Source organism: Hippoglossus stenolepis, chromosome 9, assembly GCF_022539355.2.
Source record: "Hippoglossus stenolepis isolate QCI-W04-F060 chromosome 9, HSTE1.2, whole genome shotgun sequence".
Taxonomy (NCBI): Eukaryota; Metazoa; Chordata; class Actinopteri; order Pleuronectiformes; family Pleuronectidae; genus Hippoglossus; species Hippoglossus stenolepis.
Genome location: NC_061491.1, coordinates 12,558,581 through 12,580,870, shown reverse-complemented (window position 1 = coordinate 12,580,870; position 22,290 = coordinate 12,558,581). Strand labels below are relative to the sequence as shown.

The window sequence follows — 22,290 nt, the reverse complement described above, 5'->3', positions numbered from 1 at the left end:
ACCTGTTCATTGTCATCATTCAGCTATTTGGAGGAAAAAAGAGACGATGACAGGGTGAAGGAACCTGCACAGAGTTGTGCCTATTGCATGGTAACGTTAAGTTAATTCCTAACATTATACGACCTCCACCATGAGGCCTACAGGAGCTGGGTGAAACTAGGACGGCGGTGATTATATATATCAAGTAAACTTCATCGTGTACATTCATGTCGATTATACAGAGACGTATGGTGAGGACTGTAAAGTGAAAATTACGCAGTTTCAAACATCAAAGCTTAATCACTCACAGGGTTGCACACAATAGATCTACAGGGAGTTCAGAGGAATCCATTTTGATGGGAAACAAATATCACTCCTGAGGTTCGGCGCAATTCACACAACAACTGAGTGAAATAAAGTATCGCTACAAGGTCCATTTAGTGGCTGTTCTGAAGCTTTTTATCCTATCACATGATCAACATCAGCAGATGACGTATTCCTACTTGTCGTGATATACTAGGTGCTCTAATTTACATTTCTTTTCTAAGTACTTTAAGCACCTCTCGTCCTTGTTGCCTTAAAAGCTAAGGGTTTAGATTGCCTTCTCAACTGCTGTTTCCGAGGTCAAGAATAAACTTTGAACCTGTGCTGTTAAGCCAACATTAACAGGAAGTCTTTAAAGCTAAAGGACCTTGACGCGAGATTGCTTTCTTAATTACCATCCCATTATACTGCATGTCTGCTGAGCAGCCAGGATAAAATCTTCACTTACGGTATATGCATTTTGATATTGTGAAATTGATACTGGCATAACATGTGATTGTGTACATTTTCTATCAATTTTGTTTGGAGGAAAATAACCAGAGGTGTGTGTTGGGTTTGGGCCAATCCATTGAATTAAATAGAGGTAGAAAATGAAATTGGTGTAAACTCTGTGAATCCAAAATTGCCATTAACACACTCACATCCACACCTATAGTCAAGTTAGACTCTCCAAGCTACATGCAAACACCGGGGGAACATGCAAACTCCACATTGATAGTCCCTGGCCAAGCTGGGAATTGAATCGGTCACCTTCTTTCTTTGAGGTGATGGTGCACCACCGTGAACCCATCGTGCTTTCTCAGCTTTTTGAAGCTTCTGTATGTAGGAAGCCCCTCTCTCCTGAAGGTCCTGAAATGCTTCGTCAGAAGTCCAGCTGATATTTCCGTCTCTTTGTGATGTCATGTGACATCATAATGCTCCACATTTGCATTATGCACAACTAGAGGCTCGTCTGACACTCCCCATTACAAAGCCACGTAAAGCAGGAGTGGAGGCCAACATTTTCTACAGGAGCTGGAAGCAGTTGACCAATCAAATGTCTTATATGTTTTAAAATTTGAATCGGTAAAGTTGATTGTTGAAAAATATGCATTATTATATGAATACATCCGTGTTTTTAAGTGTTTCAACAAAGCATAAGGACCCATGTTGCAGTGTAGTAATATATTTGGGGTGCTATTATGTCAGTAGAAGTCTAGTTTGTAAGAATCTAAAAGGATTCTCAGAGAGGTCAAGATGGTAAACGATAGAATACCTGATTTGCAGATGTCTCTTGTATGAAGGCTGGGCCCGGGCGTATCTTTGCACCAGTGTTAATAAAGTCTCTGACAGCACCTGGCCAAGCACATCCTTAGCAATCTCAGGCGGAAGGACTGCCCACAGGTCGCTGCGGAGCCCACACAGGAAATAGAACCACATCTGCACTGAGAAGGAACAGCGCTCGCCCTGTGGAGGAAAGCAGTGAGAGAGAGAGAGAGAGGGTAACAGATGAAGATATATTGTGATATGGACATTGACATTGAAGGGGGAAAAAAAGCAGAGAAGAGGAGATAAAAAGAGAGTGAGGGAGAAAACATGAAGGAAAAGAAAGAGGGAGACAGAGACAGAGGCAGTTCTGTCAACACCAGGATGTCTCAGTGGTCACGCCACCTGCACCCTGCACCTGGGTTTCTTCCCCCACTGGGATTTTAGACTGCTTTAAAGTCCTGAACTGGAGAACACATCACAACGGGCACACACATACACACTCACATATACAGAGGAATTGAGAACTATTCTGAATAAAGTGAGCAAAGACAAGCAATACTGAGAGGACAGATAGACAGAGAGAGAGAGAGAGAGAGAAAGAGAGAGAGAGAGAGGGTGAGAGAGAGAGAGTTGGAGAGAAGGGGATTATTATCATGGCATCCTGCAGCTTTTTCAGAAAACGACTCATTCATTAAACCTTCCTCGTCTATCTCAACTCACTGGAAATCCACATTTAACGTTAAACAACTAACTGCTCCAGTGTGTGTGTGTGTGTGTGTGTGTGTGTGTGTGTGTGTGTGTGTGTGTGTGTGTGTGTGTGTGTGTGTGTGTGTGTGTGTGTGTGTGTGTGTTTGTGTGTGGTGACGATACTGAAGCGCCCACACCTCAACTTCCTCATCATACCGTTCAGTCCCTTCTCAACTTCTCCCCACTTCACCTCCTCTATCTCATATTTTAGTTCTCTCCGCGCTCTCCCTCCCTCTCCACCCTGGAGCCAGTCATTTAGGGATCGCTCGTTGATGGGGAGCGTGACCAAGCTCTATGTCCGGGATTAGCCCCCCATCCTCCGCCTGTGGACTCAGCGGAGCAAACGCAGACATGGATGTTGGCTCAAAACCAAGGGCGGCTGCGAACTACACGTGCGGCTGAGATATTCTATCCCTTCGTTTGAGTCAAACTTTTTTTCACCAGCCAGGTCAACTATGAACAAATTCCTATTAGGGATGACAACCTGGCGAGAGTGAACATTGAGTAAAGGACAGGGAATTGAGGATGGAATAAACTGCTTGTGTTTTGCTTTGAATTTTGCATTTTCTTCAGACTCTAAAGGCAAAATTGTGACAAGAAAGTAAGCCAAGGTCAAGTTCTCATATGTTGTTACCAAGGCCTATTAAATATTTCTTAGCCAACAGCTATTTGTGTGTCAATATCAATATCAAATAACAAAAAGAAAGAAAAAGGCAAGCTGGAGAGGGGTCTCTCCGGAGCTGCACTGAGCTGTGAAAGAGCCCAGGCACAGGGCTGTGCATCCAGGAGATGGAAACCTGATAGATACAACTACACATACACACATCAAAAATACAGATACATACATACATACATACATACTCATAACAAATGAAACACACATCCCGGGATGCTGCTGCACACCCACACGTGCATTCATCTGTACAGATGCACAGCCATGCTTAAACAAAAGCACACACCTGCACACAGCAGGTCTGTCTGACACCAGTGACCCAGGGAGGGAGGGAGGAACAAAGGGAGGGAAAAAAGGCACAAGCGGGGTAAAGTAAGAAAGAGAGGCGAGGTTTAGATTGGTTTAAGGGCATAAAGGTAGGGGAGTTCCAGGGGCCCTGTGCTGTTTCCAGACGGTCCCAGTGTAGACTGCAGACTTCAGACAGCTGAATCCCTGGAGCCCCCGGGGCAGCATGGAAGCCACAGATGTTCTCAGGGAGCTCAGAGTCGAAGGCTCGGTTAGAAGAGGGAGCGTAGGAGGTAAAGGTGCATTGTGGGAATGAAAAGAAGAAGCAGGGAAAGCTCCAGAGTATAATTCCTTGAGTTCCTCGAATTCTACTGAACAAGTCTGCTAAGACACGTGGCATTGAAATTATTCACCTTTTTACAATGAATGTAATGAAATAAATACCAAACAATACTGGGGCTGTTTTATGTCTTACTGACTTTTTTTTAATTTTAGTGGTAAAAACTTGTACACTGTTTTTTTATCATATAAGAGTTCAGGATAAATCATGTTTCAAGGCATCTTAGGTTAAAAAAAGAACATTAAACAAAATAAACGTCAGGGTATTTTACCTCGTAGAAGGGTTTGGGGTCAGCCCATTGGTGACTCTCTGCATCATGAAGAATGCAGGCAGTGCAGACCTGGACACAATAGCTGGTCAGCTGGTTTTTCAAGGCATCTACTGTTTCTTGGTACTTCTGTATAGGCAGTAAGGTCAGGGGTCTAGGCACAGAAGAAAGACATATTTTTTTAATTATATATAAAATCGATACGACAGTAAGAAAAAAAGCACAGATGGGGTCAATTATCACAATCTGTTAATTCAGATGCATAAATGACGACTGTTTATTCAGGGAGCCATCAAACAAACGTGAGGTGAAATGATTCGATGAAAGAACCGATGATTTATTGTGAAAGTTTAGTGTGACATTCCATATCCTTTAAATCGGCCTGCCTTGATACTTTCCAGAGAGAGGCGAGAGTTTAACGGGGGTGCAAGGAGGCTTAAAACCGGGGGGACTGAATGGTGGAGAGAGGAATTTATGACGAGAGGGGGCACAGTGCAGGTGGAGGGGTGCTAGGGGCCAGAGGTGGGACAACAGGGGCACCGAGGGCACCTGAAATGCCTTTAGAGGGGGATCCGCAGAGAGCAGAGGTTACGGGGGTATTATGAGGCATAAAAACTCACCAGATGTAGACATAATATGGGTGTCATTACCACCTGTCAATCATTTCCTCTCTTTTTTTCGACTTTCGGGACCCCTCCTCTTGATCTCATTGTACATTTTCCTTTACATTTTAAAAGCCTTTCAGAAACGTTCTGTTTTCTGTCCATATTTTTAAACTCACAAACTTTGGATATGTCTTTAACCTATCACTTCTAGCATAATAAACACATCATTATACCACTTCTCTCCCATTCCACAATAACAACAAGCATATGTCGTCCCTTACACTTTAGCTGCAGGAGTATTTGGATCTTTCAGCCTGCCGCGGTAGTGCTCCAGTCTTTGGTGCACATAAATGCAAGAGGCCAGCAGAGTGGGCAGGTTCTTCACAGGCGCAGAGGACGGTACCGCCAGGGCCCTCTCCTGCAGGCGGCCCAACACGGCAAACGCTGCCCTTCCACATGCCTCCACAAAGCTCGACCGCACCTCCAGGAGAGAGCTGTCTCTGCAGGCTGCTGCCAAGGGTAGTAAGGCGTCCAACTCGGCCACGATCGTTGCACAAAACTGAAGGGTGAGATGAGGGAAGAAGATCTCAGCAACAGAGGGACAATCTTTCAGTAAGAAGAGAAATGGAGAGAAAACCCACCAGTAATAGAACTCATCAGTTGTAAATAATGGAATATTTGCAAGGAGACAACTGAATGTTAAGGTTTCAAGACTGAGCAGGGTTTTTCACATGGATCTTTCCCTCACATTGTGCAAGCCATTACAGCTGAGATGCTGTGCAGTTGTAGAATACAGATGTCTAAAACAACATGCCCTCCGCATAAACTTCGCTGCTGAGCATGCATTATTGGTATCAGGTCAAATAAAACCTTTACTTTGGAGGAAACGTCAGCACTTGTCTTACTTTATAGCATCACGTTAACCACATTCAAACAGAAAACGTTAGAAAGCGGTGGGGTGTCAGACGTGCTGAGAGGGAAAGAAACAGAAAAGGTCAGGCAGAGGTTAGAGAGTGAGAGAGAGGGAGGGAGGAAGGGAGAGAGAGAGAGAGAGAGAGAGAGAGAGAGAGAGAGCTGTTTCAGCAATGTAAAATACCTACATCTTATTCTATTAACTGCCAGAGCAACAACCAAGACTTATCTCTTTTATCCACATTAGTCCTGGAGAGAGGCCTTTAGGGACGGGGCTGCCTGCACCTTGCTCTCTCTCCGGGGGTTGGGAGAGTGGCTGATCAAGGCGTATTGAGATAGTTGAGTGTGTGAGCTCGCAGAGACGCAGATAAGCATTCTGGGTATTAGCCGGCTCTTACTTAACGTTGAAATCTTAATTTTTCAATTAATACAATGATAACACTGTGTGAATAAGCATGGTTGACACAATATTGCACTGATAGTTTATTCCTTACCTGGTGAAGCAATTTAGCAAATGTGGCACTAGACTAGTTTGTGTGTGTGTGTGTGTGTGTGTGTGTGTGTGTGTGTGTGTGTGTGTGTGTGTGTGTGTGTGTGTGTGTGTGTGTGTGTGTGTGCGTGCGTGGTCCACGTATTACATTATGGAGACTTTCTTCCTTATGAGGACAAAAAGCATGTCCCCATAACATAAATCATTACATTTTAAGGTGAAGACATAAGGTTAGGTTAAGGTAAGGTTAAGTTAGATGTAGGTTAAGGTTTAGATAAGGTTAAGGTTAGGTGGTAGTGCAATAGTTTTAACACATTTTCTGCAGACTGCAGAGAACAAGGCTCACATCAAGACACACACACACACACCTTGAACACCACTGCCTCCGCCGCCTCATGTGCTTCTTATTGACATTGCATTGAGCCCATGTGAAAGACGATCAGGCAAGTGCCAGGGAGTCACACATGTGTCTGAGTTTAAATCCAAATTTATACAGCCATACATGTGAGTTATGTGTCAGGCAGATTCTTAAAAATCTCCTTAAATCTCCTTCAAACAAAGCATATTTTCCATATTTCCTGGAACTATTAAGCCAGGTCACGCTGAAGGTAAAAAAAAACATCACCATAACTCAGAAACCGCGATGCCAGTTTAATCAATCAATCAATCACAGCATGTATTACTTGTGTCTAGAATCACGCACTCTATTACTTGACTTAATGTGGAGCTGACTGGAAAGTTCGACATCCTGTCAGATCAAGGCTCCGGCGTGTGTACACAATTGACAATCTCACAATCTCTTTACACAATTTCCCGCAGAAAAAAAGCTTCCAGTGTGGTTAAAAGGCCTGGGAACAATGGCCGTTTGGACAATTAAGTCAATATCTGACTGCATGTAGTCATTAGGAGCTTAGCTTTGAGAGAGAGGGAGAGAGAAGGCAGAGGCAGACAAAACGCAGCAGCATTACCAGGGTGATGGAGAGAGCCTGGAGAAGTATCTCATACACGTACAGTGTTGGCGTGCACGCGCACACACACACCCACACACACACACATTGAGCAGACAGTCATCCTCACATACACACTCACACAAAAAACAAACGCATGCGTCCATGCCGAAGTCAGACTGAAACCTTAACTAGCTAAGATCAAAGCCTGGAAACCCACCAGGACTATTGCAGCAAGGTGAAAGAGATTGTATGAAGTTTTTAAGTGCTCGAGAAGCCTGTTTGTGTGTGTGCTGAATTCGGAGCAGACAGACAAGTGCAGAGCTGAACACGCAGGTGAGGGGTTCAGCGTAGTCTGAATACAGAAAAGGCACTTCTGTTGCTGTAATAGAGAGCTCGCATCAAGGTTAGAGGGGCCCACCCAAACAAGTAGAGTTCAATTCCAGGTTCTGACAGGAGGGCGAGTTCCAGCTGCTGAACGCAGGGTATTTGGCATTCAGCACGCACCTGACTGCCAATGAAAAAAAAGTGCACTATCTAAAGTACTCTGATGGATGAACAGTATCCTGGCAGCCTGCATATGTATAGTAATACAGACAGTGAAGTGGGTTCACGTGAAAAAAAGGGGGGATTGAGGTATGAACATATGAATATAAATGTGTGAAATATTGATCCATCATGATGCCTTTAAACCGGCCATATTTCACGCTCACATCTTGTACAGTAATTTGCTCTCTGCTCAAACACCGGAGCTAGTGTCAAAAAAGGACAGGGGAGGGGGGGGAATATATATAATATCTCACGGCCTTGTCTTGGATGTCTGTCTGGCTCGGTGTTATTGAATGCAAATGCATGCATGTATAACCTTTGGGCTGAAAGAGCCTCATCTTTAAAGCGTTGACCTACACGTAAATATGTTGTAGAGGTTCTGAGCAAAGACAAATTCTGACACTCCTTAGTAATGAAAGCCACATCGACTGTCAGTGTAAGGAGCTGGAGGAGAGAGGAGAGAGGAGGAGGAGGAGGAAGAGGAGGAGGAAGAGAGAAGAGAGGTGAGGCAGTAATGATAAGAGTCTGCACAGTGTGAAGTGTAGAGGAGAGGTGTGGGTAGCAGAGGAGTTGAGAGGAAGATGGAGGAATGTGACTGAAAAAGAGTTCGAGGGAGAATCAGGAGGAGAAAGTTGCTGGTTTTTCAGAAATAATAAAATTAGCAGGAAGATTTAGGGCGGTTTGACACCTGACAGTCTGGACCATGGTCCGAACCAAGGTTCATGTCGTTGTTACACTGTTTACATTTAATCTTGTTTTGGTTTCACGTTGTAATTTAGAGAGCGGACTAAAGACATTTGTTTGACTTACGTCCTGTCGTCATCACCTCCTTGAGCTGCGTTTACCTATCGTTGACATTAACTGGTAAAAAGTAGTCGTTCTGTGTGAACTGAAAAGATGAATTAACCGCTTTGTTAGTTCCATTGCAACTGTAATATCATTATGGTATTACTACCAGCATAATGGACGTCCTTGTTGTTCAAACATTATATGGTTGGGGGTAAAGACAAGCAGTCCTGCAATCCGCTTCAGCTTTTTTTTCTTCTCCTATTGTTTAATGCCGTCTCAACTCCCTGCAATTGGTCCAAAAGTCCAAACTGTCCAAGTAAGTGTTTTCACGCTGCAAATGATCCGAACCATGGATCAGTTTGATCTGGACCGAGACCCCCTCTTTTGGTCGGACCAAATTTAGTTCGGCCTGTTATTTTGGTTCCGCCCTAAATTAAATGTATGATGTTCTGGACCAAGCGAGGTCGGTGTGAAAGAAAAAAAACAACATGGTGTCTCAAACACTAGGGATCCTAAGAAGAGTTAGAGCACTAAGCCTGGTCTCACATCAGACACTGGACTCTCTCCTGAGAAAAGTCCATCTCTGGTGTCTACTTCACCTCCCCCTGCCTTTTCCCAGGCCCTCTCTTCTCATGGCTCCTCTTGCACTATCCCTTCTTTATCCTCTTCTCTACCCTCTCCTCTTTGCCTTTGTGATTCATCCTCTGTATACATCTGTATCATCTGTATACCCTGTATACCTCCCCCTATTCAGCGCCCTTCTCTACACACCACCTCATAATAACACCCTTACTGGTTCTTGGTTTCCTCCCGTCTCTCCTTTGTCCCCGGAGTCCTCCCCTTTAAGTAATACTGATGACTCTTCCCAAGGCCCTTTCTGATCCAGAGTGTCAACTGTGTCGAGCCCAAATCATTTGGGCTTTCTATTATCGAGGGTGCTTTCCTTTGGGGCTACAAAAACCATTAATCTCCCCGGGTCTGGTTGGTGTGTGTAGACCTGCATTGTTCAGTCAGGTGGATAAAGGAGGATGAATAGAACAGAGACAGCAGGGTGTATGATAAAACATGCTCATGCACACGGTATATTAGGGACGGACCTAGAGAGGGTTTCTAAAATCAATGCAATATTCCCAAGTTGAGTGAATTCCTTTTGCGCTTTTTCTTTGAAATTTTAGAAAACGTTGAATCAGAAAAATAAAGGCAATAGCAGTAAACTATACAAGCAGTACTTGCTGATGTTGATTACAAAGATTAGTGTACTTTTACTTTCATGCTTTACAGTTCACAAAGGCTCCTCATACTACAGTCTGTACTAGTGGTCATCTGGAATGCTGCATCTGTCTTTACTAAAGCACCTTCTGGCATCTCTACTGTCTGTGGGCAGTAGTTTTCGAAAGTCACAAGTTCATTATTTCTATTTAATGCTGTGAAATAATGAGGAGGCGTATTAAGTCATCTTAATTAAGTCAGATCTGCTCCATGAAGAAAAAATATCCTAAAGTCCTTTAACAGCTTGATCAAAGGAACACCTAACACTAATGACTGGTCAGCATCTGATTATTTATGAGCATGGGAACACAACTTGATAAATCTTCTACTCTACCGTCTAAACTGCAAACCTCAGACCTGGAAATTGTGATGAAATCCACCATTAAAGCTTCACTGCAAATCAGGAAGAGACAAAGGTGAGCTAAGGCACTTTCCTGACAGAAAAAAGGGAAACAATTCAGTCCTGTGCACCACTGCTTTTGGAAACATGAACCTTTGTCTTTGCTACTAACTTTGTTGTTGGTCAACTAACATTAAATATTTGGCTTTCTTTCCAGGGAGCGACTTGTAAGAGATAATTTGTTTATCTCCGCCAAGGAGGTTATGTTTTCACCCCTGTTTGTTTGTTGGTGTGTTTGTGAGCAAGATTACATAAAAACCACTGGACTGATTACCACAAAGCTTGGTGTGGTATGGGTAAGGGAAGAACTCACTTCATTTTGGAGCGCATCTGGATCAGGGGGCAGATCCAGGATTTTTTTTTTTATCACTTTCTTTTACATTGTACAATAGGGTTTTCAATGATTTCCCAGGGAATAATTCATGGATCATGATGAATAAATAATCAGGCACATTTATATAATGATATCTATGAGTGTGTTTAGAGCAGGACGGAGGTGAGTGCCATTCTAGTTTAATATGATTTAGTTTGTTTATCAGCTGATGTTTTGTCTAGTTACAGTCGCTGTACTTAAAAATGTTCCTATAATGTGTTTTTTATTTAGGTATAAAGCCTACTACTCTGTTACGTAAGGATTACAGTTTGTGCCTTTGAGTGGAAAACTAAAAGAATAGGCAACATGTGTTTTCCCTTTTGTTTTCTGTATAACCTGCAAGGAGATTCAGTTTCCATGCTCCTCACTGTGAAGCCCTCAGACAGTGTTGACCCACCTGTCAATAATTTAACTCGTGTATTGTGCCTCTTCTGGAGCGCATTTGTGTGTTTGTAATGCACCATGAAGAAATCCTGCTCGGAGCCATGTCATCAATCAGATCTGTTCAATATTAGATAAACTATCCCACGTTCTGCCCGAGAGTACCTTGGCAATCATTTTGGGAGTCTCCCTCTCTGAGTGTGTGTGGAAGGAGTCCTCTCTGAGAGGTGTGTTGCCGGCAGCGTTGGCGTTGTGTCCAGTTGTGTGACACAGGGTGAGAGAGGTGTGTCCTGAGGAGTATAAGGCCTCTTCCTGCTGTAGACTCTTGGCACAAACATCGTCCAGCACCACTTTGACACAATGCTCCATGTGAGGGACCAGCCCCCGAAACGCCGACCTCCAGTTAAACTCCAGCACCTGTGCCTGAAAAACAGGAGACGAGCCGACAGCAAATTATTGTCTGAGTGCTGCAAGTTATGATATTGAAAAGATGTGATTGAAATAGATACTTTCTCTCAGGGCGGAAAGGAGCACAAATGCGAAAAAGACTCACCTCTGGTGTGTGGAGTGTTTCTGCACTGGATTTCCTGCCATCTGTTGTCGTGTCTGAATCCTCTTTGCTCTTCTTCAAGATGCCTGAATGGCCGATAAATATTTTTAATGGAAAACGCTGTGTAATACATCTTAAAAAAGACATTTAACAGCAACCGTTCCCGGTCAAGCTCTCATTTCATCTCAGTGAAATCCCACGAGGGAACTATAATTATACAGAAGATATCCCAATTTGAAAATGAAATGCTGTGTGGTGGGTGTCCGTAGCATCCTCCAAATCTATGCATTATTTAGCACGACTATTTCCATATCACACATAATTTGCTGTATGATCTTATGTGTTAAAAGCCCTGCGCCAATGCCAAGTTCAGTTACATGAAAGCGAGCGTGTGTAACTCTGAGCCAGATATGGGTCACACTGCCCCCACTAGCCAAATGAGACACAGTGACCAGCGTATGAGTATAAGTGCACATGCCTTAGAGGGAGCAGAAAACAGGCAGTAAATGCTAATGGTGACGACTTCATAAGTCTAAATTTGGGGCTTAGAGTTGATTTGAACCCAGATAGGATCAACTGCATAAGGGGTAATTCCATGAGGGAAGATTGTGTGGATGTGTGTGTCTGGGTGGGTGGGTGGGGGGATGCAGGGTGGGGGGGGGTGGATGTGAAGACAAGCATACAGGATGTTGGGTTGGGTTGCAATTAAAAAGCGTGAAACATCAAGGCCGCAGTTTCCTAATCAGAAGGCGAAGAGTAAGACCCCAGGCGAGGCAATTTACCCGAACAAGAATACATGGAATGGAAGAAGGAGGAAGCAGCAAGCGCATCACTTTTTGACCTTTAAGCCCATCTGATGAATTTCTGGTAATTAAGCTGTTTGATTGCCTGGAATTAATGATTTGGATAACTGCCCTTTAAAGGCTGTTTACCTCTCTGTAAATTGAGCCTTTCTGCAAGTCTTGTTTTTGTAAATGTAACCTTTATGGAAATTACTCCATGCACCAAAAGCTTTCATTTAACATCTCAGCGACGGCAGTTCAAAGTAGGGAGAGGGGAAAAGGGGATGCTAAAGGCTTACATAACACCAAAGATAATTCCCAACTCAAACGGCACATTTCTTCAGACGCAACTCAGATGTGTTGCTAGAATAAGTAACAATGTGTGTGTGTGTGTGTGTGTGTGTGTGTGTGTGTGTGTGTGTGTGTGTGTGTGTGTGTGTGTGTGTGTGTGTGTGTGTGTGTGTGTGTGTGTGTGTGTGTGTGTGTGTGTGTGTGTGAGAGAGGCATGACTAGAGACAGTTTATACATTTTGAGGTCCCCCCACTGTACCCCCAACAAACTGATGAAATAAAGTCTATACTTTAACTATTTACATATTCTCATTTACATATTATTTATTAATTATCTGTTTGATAATTTTCTGAGAAGTCTAACTCAAATTAATGGACTAAATAATAGTGTTTCAAAAATATTCACCAAACTCACTTTGATATTTTTTGACCAAACAATAGTGAGTCTTAGGGATATTGGTCTAAATCATATTAAATCAGACTTTAAAATGTCTGCCATTATAAAATATAAATCTAACCTTAGGCCACTAAGTTCAGAGGAAGAAATGCAGATAGCTCAATGTCAGTGTCCTCTGTGGGAGCTTTAACCCCTATTGCATGTCTAATGTGCGTAAACACGTGTGTGATGGAGGGGTGGATTCGTACCTTTTATACAGGGAGCGTCTCCTGTACAGTTAATGAAGATAGTGTGAGTGACCAGCTCTCTCACATTGCTCTCAAACCCCAGCAGAGTGCAGGCCAGCTGGGTTAACGCCCTCAGCTGGTGGGAGGTTAGACTGAAGCTCCTATTCTTCATGGGGAGCTCCATCGGAGCTGTGAAGAGAGAAACAAAACAAAAAAAATGATCGTAAAAGGGGAAAGAGACAAAATAAACTGGGCATGTGCTCGGGCATATTTGCCTGAGAGAGAGAGAGAGAGAGAGAGAGAGAGAGAGAGAGAGAGAGAGAGAGAGAGAGAGGAGAGAGAGAGCTGGCTGCACTACAGTTTACAGTTGAGTAAAGCAACAGTCTCATGGAAATAGGTTTTCAACCCAACCTCCCAACCTACACGCACTCATCAGAAAACACCCCGTGCTGAAGTGTTGCCGCGCACGACACCTTTTATAAATATCGACCCATTCATGTTTTCCCAATACACAGCATAAACAAAAGAGACAGTGAAAAAATATGCAAAACTTTGCTCCCTGAGAAGTCACACATGCACATTCTTCTCTCCCGGCACAAAACTTTTCTCCCCCTAACCCGCCGATGACCCCCTCGGCAAATATGGATTTCCCATTTTGGAGGCTGCCAAAGCCATCACCCAGGGGATGTTCCGCATTAAGCCGGAGAATGGGCGGCTGGGAGATGCGTTGCCATACTTCCAGACACATGCACAAATACTTTTGTGTGTCCGCTTAAATGAGCTCCTCCACTGCAAAAGCATTTGGGAATGGATGAACTCGGTATTAGCCTTGACTCTGAAAGCACAGAGATGATTGAGCGTTGAGAGGGAGAGAAAGAGGAGTGGGGCCCGTTTCAAATAATTGTAACATTATTGCCTCTGGATCCTAATGTAATTTTGCCATATTGTTAAACAAAATCTGACAATATGACAACACACTGTCCCTAAGGATGCCTGGTTTAATCATGCATGAGGCTCGACTCGGTGTGTGTGTGTCGGCTCTCGTGCATATTTACGTGAGTGTTTGTGAGTGTGAGTCGATGAGTTTGTGTGTGTTTGTGTTTGTCGAATGAGCGCACACGTGTTTATGTGCATGTTATGCCGGTCATTATAAATAACTTGATTTGTAGAAGACACTTTCACACACATTTGCACATGTCAGTCTTGCAGGATAATTGCCACACTGCAACCAGACTCTGTGGTCACCACGGAATATAGTCTGACCTTAAGTTTGTTTGTGTTTGCAAGTCTATGTGCATGCATGTATTTATGTGTGTATGTTAAGTGTGTGTGTGTGTAAGCATGTATGTAATCACATGCGAATAGTTGTGTAATTATTTGGTGTGTGGTAAAATGTTTGTGCATGCATTTGTGCGTATGTATAATTAAGCTGCATGGGTCCGCAGCTCGGCACCTCCTCTGTAATGGGGTCCAGTGGGAGTCTGTGTCCTCGATCACCTCATACTGCATGTTTACACGCGTGACCTGGCTGACACCCACATGCCAGCCTCTCTCTCTCCAGCTTGCACATTGACCCACGCACCCGCCGCCGATCACGTCTATTTCTGAAGTCACCGGCAAATCAGCAGAGCTTTCCGTGCCTAAACACAGGGGCAAACTAAAGCTGTCAACAACTCAAGAGTAAACAGCCTAAACCGGATAAGACAGGGACACATTCGAGGGGGAGCTGCGGGATTCTCTAAAAGCTATCACTGTAAAAAGCAACCCTCCCCACCTTCTGTGGGGCATTCTTTGGAGCACAGCCACCATTAACCAGCACTTCATCTGGAGCATCAGCCTTTTTTGCAGGGCATCATCTCTGTGTGTCTTCTCCCTCCCCATTCATCCTATTCATTCCCTCAACCTGTGACCCCATGACTGGTTCACTGGCACATTAAGTCACACTCTAAGTAGTTGCACATGACCTTGATGTTTAGCAATGCCTCAGCCTCTCATCAAGCTCTGCCGCCCGGGCTATATATGTATTTATAGTCACCTCCCAAGCCAAATAGCCTTATAGCCATGGCAGTGTAGTACACAGCCATCTAAACCTCATTATACCTTTGTCACAACAGTGAGGCCAAATGGAGGCTCTCATAGCCAGTTGATGGAGAGGGTGTGCTTAAAAGCACCCAGGTGTGTCATATAGCATAGAGCAGAGCATGTCTCACAGAGCAGCATGAGGGGGGGCACTAGCAGGCAGGAGAGTTCAACCAGAGGTCAGTGTACTGAGAATCAATAAAGGAGGCCTGGTGCTGAAAGCTGGGCAAAAAAATTATATGTGAAATTATATAAGAGCCTCTCCATATGACATTAGAGTGGGCGGATGTTCTTATAAACAAAAAGAAAATCAATGGTTAGCCACATCGCTGTGATAACCATAAAGCAGTATGAATCTTATCAGTCGCCCTCGAAGCAAACAAGCATGTCACGCAATGTGTCATTCAATAAAATGTGTGAAATAGAAAACAGTGTATGTGTGTGGGTGGGCTTTATGTTTCATATGGAGCAGAACCGTGAAAAAAGAATGTCTGAAAATACCAAACTCTGCGGGTCTACAGTGGCCAGTTTCACTTTGTAGCTTTTAACAATGACAACAATGTAACACAAAGGGGGAAACAAACAGAGCAGGTATTTTTGGCAAGCCATCAGTTTTCTCCTTGTCTGTCTCTCCTGTGGGTTCCACCATCAGCTCCACAGCACACACACACACACACACACACACACACACACACACACACACACACACTGCTCTTGACTGGCAGGGAACAGAGAGATAGGCGAGAGAGGAGGAGATCTAGGGGAAGGGAAAGGGGTGGTGGTTAGGGATGAAAACATGAGGAAGAGAGGGAGGGAAGGAGAGGGAGGGGCGGGATAAGGGAATTCCCTTAGCAGTTGTTATTGATTCCGGTGTTTACGGGCGAATAGTTTAGTGCCGTTTACAAAACAGAACAGATGCAGCCAGTGAGCAAAAAGGTAAACAATTGCTGTGTGGCGGGCTGCCAAATCCCCAGTCTGATGTATTAAACTCGTGGTGAAGAGCATTTCCCCTTTGGCTGCACTTATTGCCACTTCATTTCCTCCCCGCTCACACTCTCTCTTTCTTGTTCTCTCTCTCTTCTGCGTTGTTCCCTCGTTTATCTGTAGAAGAAGAAGAAGAAAAAAAGTAGAAGGGCGTATGAGGCGCTTTTTGCCGTCTGGCCATTTTCTGTCCTTCTCTGACCCAGGAGGCCCAGTTCTTCCTAACAGAGCCATTAGTAGGGGGAATTGCATGTGTCTGACATGGCCGAAAACCAATTATTAGACACTTTCTACCAAATGATGCCCAAGTCTTTTGGGAATGGGCAATCATGCAATAATTTAGCCACTGATTTAATTTCTCTCCGGCACAGCATCTCTCCCCCTCTCATCCTCTCTCCCCCGTTTTCCTCTCTGTCTCTCATTCTGTCTCTCTGTAGTGTAAATCAGACCATCACTGGGGTGCTCTGCCTCTCTCTACCCGTCTGGCCTCTCTTATCATTGGCTCACAATATGGGAAGTTTACTGTGTTCTTGCAGACGTGTTTGTTGTACAATGACCTCTTGGTGATGTAGACATTTGATTACATCAGATCCAAAGAGTGAAGGAACAAAGGAATTCAGAAGGCAAGCACTTTTAGAAGACACTTTACATATGTTGCATGAAAAACATGAAACTTGAATTGACAAATAAATAAAGTTTTTAAGTGCAAAGTTGTTTTGTTTTATTTCTGTCCTGGCAGCTACATTTTTGAAAAGTTGTTGTTGACTAAGAGGTGTTTGATTCAGCCTCAAAGAGATTTATACAGACAGTAATCGAACAACCTGGAAATACAACCATGTTTGTTCGGATACAGTTTTTGCAAGAATCCTAAGATTCCATTTAATTTCGTAAAAGACTGATGTCATACCAGATGTTGTAACCAATGTGATGCAACTACTAAAATGTATTAAATGTTGCTGTGGATCCGGTTAAAGGGGGAGATCCAGATCTATGACTTGAATGCAATTTGGTGCAGATCACACAACTACCTTTTTCCTCACTAGAGCTGGACAGACGTGTTGTATTGTTTGGCCTTGGCAGAGGTATGCACTCCATTGAGTTCCATTCTAATGTCTTATTTTTCAGTGCTCGCACATGTATTCATTAATTTGTTTAACTCTCTGAAAGAGTAGGCGATTTATTTCATGTGCGTAACATTGTCAGACCAACAATGGACAGCTGGAAAACAACTGTATGCAGCATCACCGGAAAGATTCTCTTTTTTATGCCAAAGATTCAACATCCTTGTCAAACCTGGTGTCTACATTACCCACAATGCAGCTTCGATATTCAGGTATAGGCTAATATCAGCTGATGTGGCCTGAATCCTCAAACTTGAGATTTTGAATAGAAGAGGATCAAGTACTGACCCTTGTGGGACTCTACAAGGCAGAGTGACCTGGCTGGAAATTAAATAGCCAAATGAAAAAAGTAAAAACAGTTCCTGTATCAGTAGTAACAGGCCTCAATGTAATGTAATGTCAAACAGTTCCTGAACTTAAATGTTCACACAAAGAAGTTCTGCCTCGATAGAGCCCGAAACATGACTCACCATAACTCTCCTAGAAGTTTCACCTGCAGTGGCCACTATGTGCTGTCAGAGATCGGCATTGATACAGATGCTAAACACTACAGCCAGGCACCTTAAGTATCAAAATGGGCTGGTCAATAAAACTTTGTGTTAGTATAAATATATGTGTACTTGTGCACCACTTCATTCTTATTGCGGGGCTTTAGGCAGTGAGTGTAATGCTTTGGCTCTTGAGCACTTCTGTGTGTTTCTTTTTGTGGATGTGTTTTCTGTGCACCCAAGCCGCCTTGTGTGCTCATCTCATAGGGTGTCAAGCAGGGTCGTGTGGTCGTGTGGGTGCCTTGGGGTGCTTCAGTGCATGTTTGTGTAAGTATGTGGGTAGAAGGATGCTATGAGCCACTGTGGACCGCCTGCCAGGCCCTGTGACAGCTGGGGTCCTCTTCGTCAGTTGCGGCCCACTGCTCGCTAAGACAGCCTTATTATGGGAGGCCTCCTGCTGTGATTCCCCAACACACACTCTGACACGTGCACGCAGACATACACACACACAGACACACACACACAAACCACCCGAGCCCTAGTCTCTTGTGGCACTATCCCTGGGTGCTGTCCAACCAGTCCACAGCAGGGGCCACCTGCCCTTCAAAGGGGAAAGTAGCATTATTTGATATCTCAATTAAGTCGCCTTCCCAAGGAGGAGGTGTAGCTGTGATTGTGGTGTTTTTGTGGTGACAGAGAATCAGGACAAGCCTTCTCCTGCTTTATAATTGTTTCTCTATTCTCCTCTGTGTCTGTCTTTGTTTTTGGCTCTCTTTGTGGGGGAAATTGCAGTGACAGTGTGATAGGGGTTAAGATTTCCTTCCTCCGCATACTTGAACCAAGCAGCCTGGCTGAAGAACACGGAGGAATGTATTGTCTTGATGGGAGCATTTCATTAAAACCCACTTGTTTAGTGTCCTTGTTCGCATTATTGTTTTCAAGCCCTAGGCGAATCACACTTACTCTTCATCAGTGCTGGCTGCTCTCAATAAGCCAGCCATTTTTGTATGCGCCTTCTCAATAGAAGGTGCCAGGAAAATGTTCATATCCTTGAGCTTTTCAAGAGTGATACACAAAAGCTATTGTGACCACTCGGAGGAAATGGGGGGAAAAATAAATGGCACGCATAATACACATTCTCAAGGGCCATGAAACATATTCTTTTCTGTGATTTCATTGGAGCCATGATTTAGAGAAAATGAACACTGACACACACACACGTGAACACAGCCAGAAAGCAAAGATCCAGTTCTTTTCATTAAGATTAGTAAACAACCACTTGCTCTGTGTGGTAACTTTCTTAAACAAGGCCTTATCAGCATCCACAAGGACAGGAAGAGGGCGGCATGAAAAAGAATCATCCATAAACTGGAAGAATCACGCCACATGTACACAGACACACACACACACAAACCCTCCTACCTTGCACATAATTACATGGCAGCATGCGGGTGCACGTCCCTGGCTGACAGTGTGTATAAACTCAGGCAGAGATATGATCTAGTGAGGAGCTGCTCTTATTAAATATTAACAAACGCCATTCCCAAGTAGCCTCAATCCCCACAAGCACCTCCAATGCCAGTCAGAGCCTCAGCCTAGCTATCTCGCATCACTACAGAACCTCTCTCCCCGCTGAATAGGCTGCTGTGCTTTCTCTAAGAAAGAGTTCAAAGAGCCAGAAAGGGCGAGGAGGGGGAGTGGGGGGGGGTGGGGGCGCGGTGGGGGTGAATGTGCTTGCTATACATGTTCTAACTCAATCCTTTTTTATCTATAGGGAGCTGCCGACGTCGTCATATGGGGAAATTAGTGGAAGTGGAATTCAAATCATTGCTATCAGAATGGGGCTGCAAAGTGTTTGAACAGAAACTCACAACCTCGACTTCACCCCTGTGGTCGATTGTTGGGGAATAGATTGTGTGTGTGTGTATGCAGAGAAGTTGGAAGGGAATCTTTTGATGTCCTACAAAAACACGGATCTCCCATGCATGCATATGCAAATGACAGATGCCATATGGAAATTTAATAGCGCATTTTTAAAAGGGAGGTATTAAATGACTCTTGATCACGCAATTTTCTGTGTAAGCTTGCAATTAGTGCACACACCGGCATCAACTCACAGACAAATGGGCAGACATATGCACATGACACATGCTCAAAGGTGATTGAAAACACGTGCACACATGCACACTCAACCACAGAGCCACTCACTTAAGCGCTGGAAGAAAAAGGTAACATACTTAAAATGTGCTACAGCACATGGTTTTGGAAATAGTGGTTTGTCTGCTCTGGTGTCATCTCCTCCAACTTTATCCAGATTCTGGTCACTAATATTTGTGTTAACAGGAGCAATAACTGGCTAAAATGTGTAATTCGATAACTAATATGTAAGTATAACTAATATCATAAATTAAATATAATATAATAAACTAATATAACTTATTCTGTTTTAATTTACAAAGTCTTGAAGTTAGAGAGTTGGATGATTGTTGAAAAGTATGGCTGGCCTTCAACATGTATTTTAGTGTAAGGGTGCTGAAACTATTTAAATTTCAGTATTTTTATTTTATTTTGGCAAAAACCACCACACTCTCTCACACACACACACACATGCACACACACATGCACACAGAAACACACACACGCCAACATGCAGCCTTGGCCCAACCACTCGCCTGCAGACTCAGTGAGGTGTGTCAGTGAGGTTTAAAGCCTGTATTGTTCCTGACCAGCCAACCTGTCGAGCACACTCCCCAGTCTCACTGCTCACCCCATTACACTTGGAAAACTACAGGAAAATGGGGAAAAGACAAGAAAAGAAAAGGAGAGAGGAAGTGAACGCGGGAGGGATGGAGGGAAAAAAAATGGGGGGGCGGTGGGGGTCGGGGAGCGGGGGCTGAGACCCTTCACATCTGTCTAGGTACAATGTCAGAGCCTACCTTTGAGTCGGTGGGGTTAAAAGAGGAGGCAGATCTCGCCATGAACGCTGTTAAATGGTTCAGTGGTTTGACAGTGGCTGATGCTACAGACAGTGCTGCTCCCCTGGGAGCCCGCACAGTCTCCCCGGCATGGCTCTTATCAAAATATACCTACCGCCTGCCTCTTGTGCAGAAATAAACAATAACACAGCGGGGAAGGAGCAAAGGAGATCTAAAGAGTCATTGGATGCTCACAATCACTTTTTTTTTTAAAACCACTGTTATAATTGTCTTGACAATTATGGGCGTAACATATAGTATAGACAGTAAAGTGTGAAAGCAGATTATGCATTAATGTTCAAGCTTTGGCTCTTTAGGAGCCACGGGCGTTTGGGTGGTGGATATTCTTGAGCTGTTTTGGGGGGGGGGGACTTAAAACACGAACAACACAAAAATGTAATCCCAGTTGTAGCCCTCAAAGCTGTGTTGCAGCTGATAGTCAAACACACACACATACACAAACACACACACACACACACACACACACACGTAAAACCAGCACAGGCAAAACTGCTCCATTTTACGATCATTACACAGCACGGGTCCCCCGCTCCCTTTGGAGCCGTGTTCTGCCTCCGGTGCTACATTTGACGGTTTGTTGAGCGGCACGTAGGTGTGTAGCCTCCGCCACGTTACGTGATCAAACAGCCCAACTGACGCATGGCCAATTATCCTGGCTGCCTCCTCTCATCTCACGTTTAAGGAGAGGCAAAGTAAAAACCAGAGAGGGAGATGGAAAGAGAGAAATGGAGGGAGGGAGCGAGTGGAGGAAAAAAGAACCAAGGCTGGTGGTGTGTTTATCGAAGAATGGCAGATGTAAAAGCACTCCTCTCCCCGTTCCGCAGGGAAACTGACATGTGCACCATTTCTAAAAAAGTAAACAATGGCTCAGACACTTTTTTTCACTGTGAATCTTTACCCTCAGCAAGCCGTAAATAGGCCAATATGAAACAAACAAAGAATAGGGGAGAAATTAAATATCAAAAGTGACACAGCGTGTGAAGGTATGCGCTCGTCTCGAGTCCCAGTCTATAACATCGCCGCATGTTCCGTCACAGTGACACATTCTGCATTAGAGGCAAATATTAAAAAGTACTTCTTTATATTGTTCTTTTTTTCCCTCTCAAATATTCATCCCACTGTGTAACAAGGTCAGGAGAAAGTTGAACCTTGCTTTAAGCCGTGTGCCAACTCTTTCTCAGCCCCCTGCTGTTCTCTCTACGCGGCTTTATCACTGCTCAAAAGTAAGAGGAAGGTTGCGATTAATCAGTTTCCCTTCTGCACCTTAAGGTCATGGGGTTGTGTGAAGGTGCTGCTGCTGCTCTGCCCTTCTTGTGCTTTGTTTTAATAAACTTTATTTTGTAAAGAGGATAAAAAAAAACGATGGTTGTCAACACTAAAATCATTTTGCCAGGATGGGACAGTTCATATAGCCAAAGGTTCAAGGTAAAGAAGTGAATTAACTCACTGTCGCCAAACCGTGAACATAGCTTGGACCTCTCTTGGGATCGAGGTCACCTCAGTCAAGAATAAAGTATGTGGTAAATAGTGTTTAGAAGTAGTTTTAAAAGAAGCCTTGGCCCGGTAAATGCTGCTCTTCTCTTTTTGTTGGTAAAGAGGAAAGTGAGGCAGACAGGAAAGAGGGCAGTAAAAAGAAAGCAATTACAATGGGAACAGCAGTTACTGACAATCACTTACAGAGGCCTTGGCTCTGGCTCAGATCACTGCACACTACAGTTGCAAAGTAGCAGAAAAGTAAAAATGGAGAGGAGAGGGAGAAAATCTTGACATTATTGAGGAGCAAAAAGAAACAGAAGGAAA

The 22,290-nt window shown here is 43.9% G+C and overlaps 1 protein-coding gene across 2 annotated transcripts in view; it reads right to left on the bottom strand.

Annotated features, from left to right (window-relative positions):
* The window catches only part of kiaa0825 (KIAA0825 ortholog), a 118,318-nt gene that overhangs the window by 82,329 nt on the left and 13,699 nt on the right, over positions 1-22,290 (bottom strand). For both annotated transcript variants that reach the window (XM_035164879.2, XM_047341073.1), the window contains exons 7-12: positions 12,847-13,014; positions 11,133-11,215; positions 10,745-11,002; positions 4,751-5,028; positions 3,868-4,018; positions 1,559-1,749 (exon numbers count right to left, since the gene is read on the bottom strand). In XM_035164879.2, the coding sequence (XP_035020770.2) occupies positions 1,559-1,749; positions 3,868-4,018; positions 4,751-5,028; positions 10,745-11,002; positions 11,133-11,215; positions 12,847-13,014 (1,129 nt within the window). The remainder of the gene's footprint in view (positions 1-1,558; positions 1,750-3,867; positions 4,019-4,750; positions 5,029-10,744; positions 11,003-11,132; positions 11,216-12,846; positions 13,015-22,290) is intronic.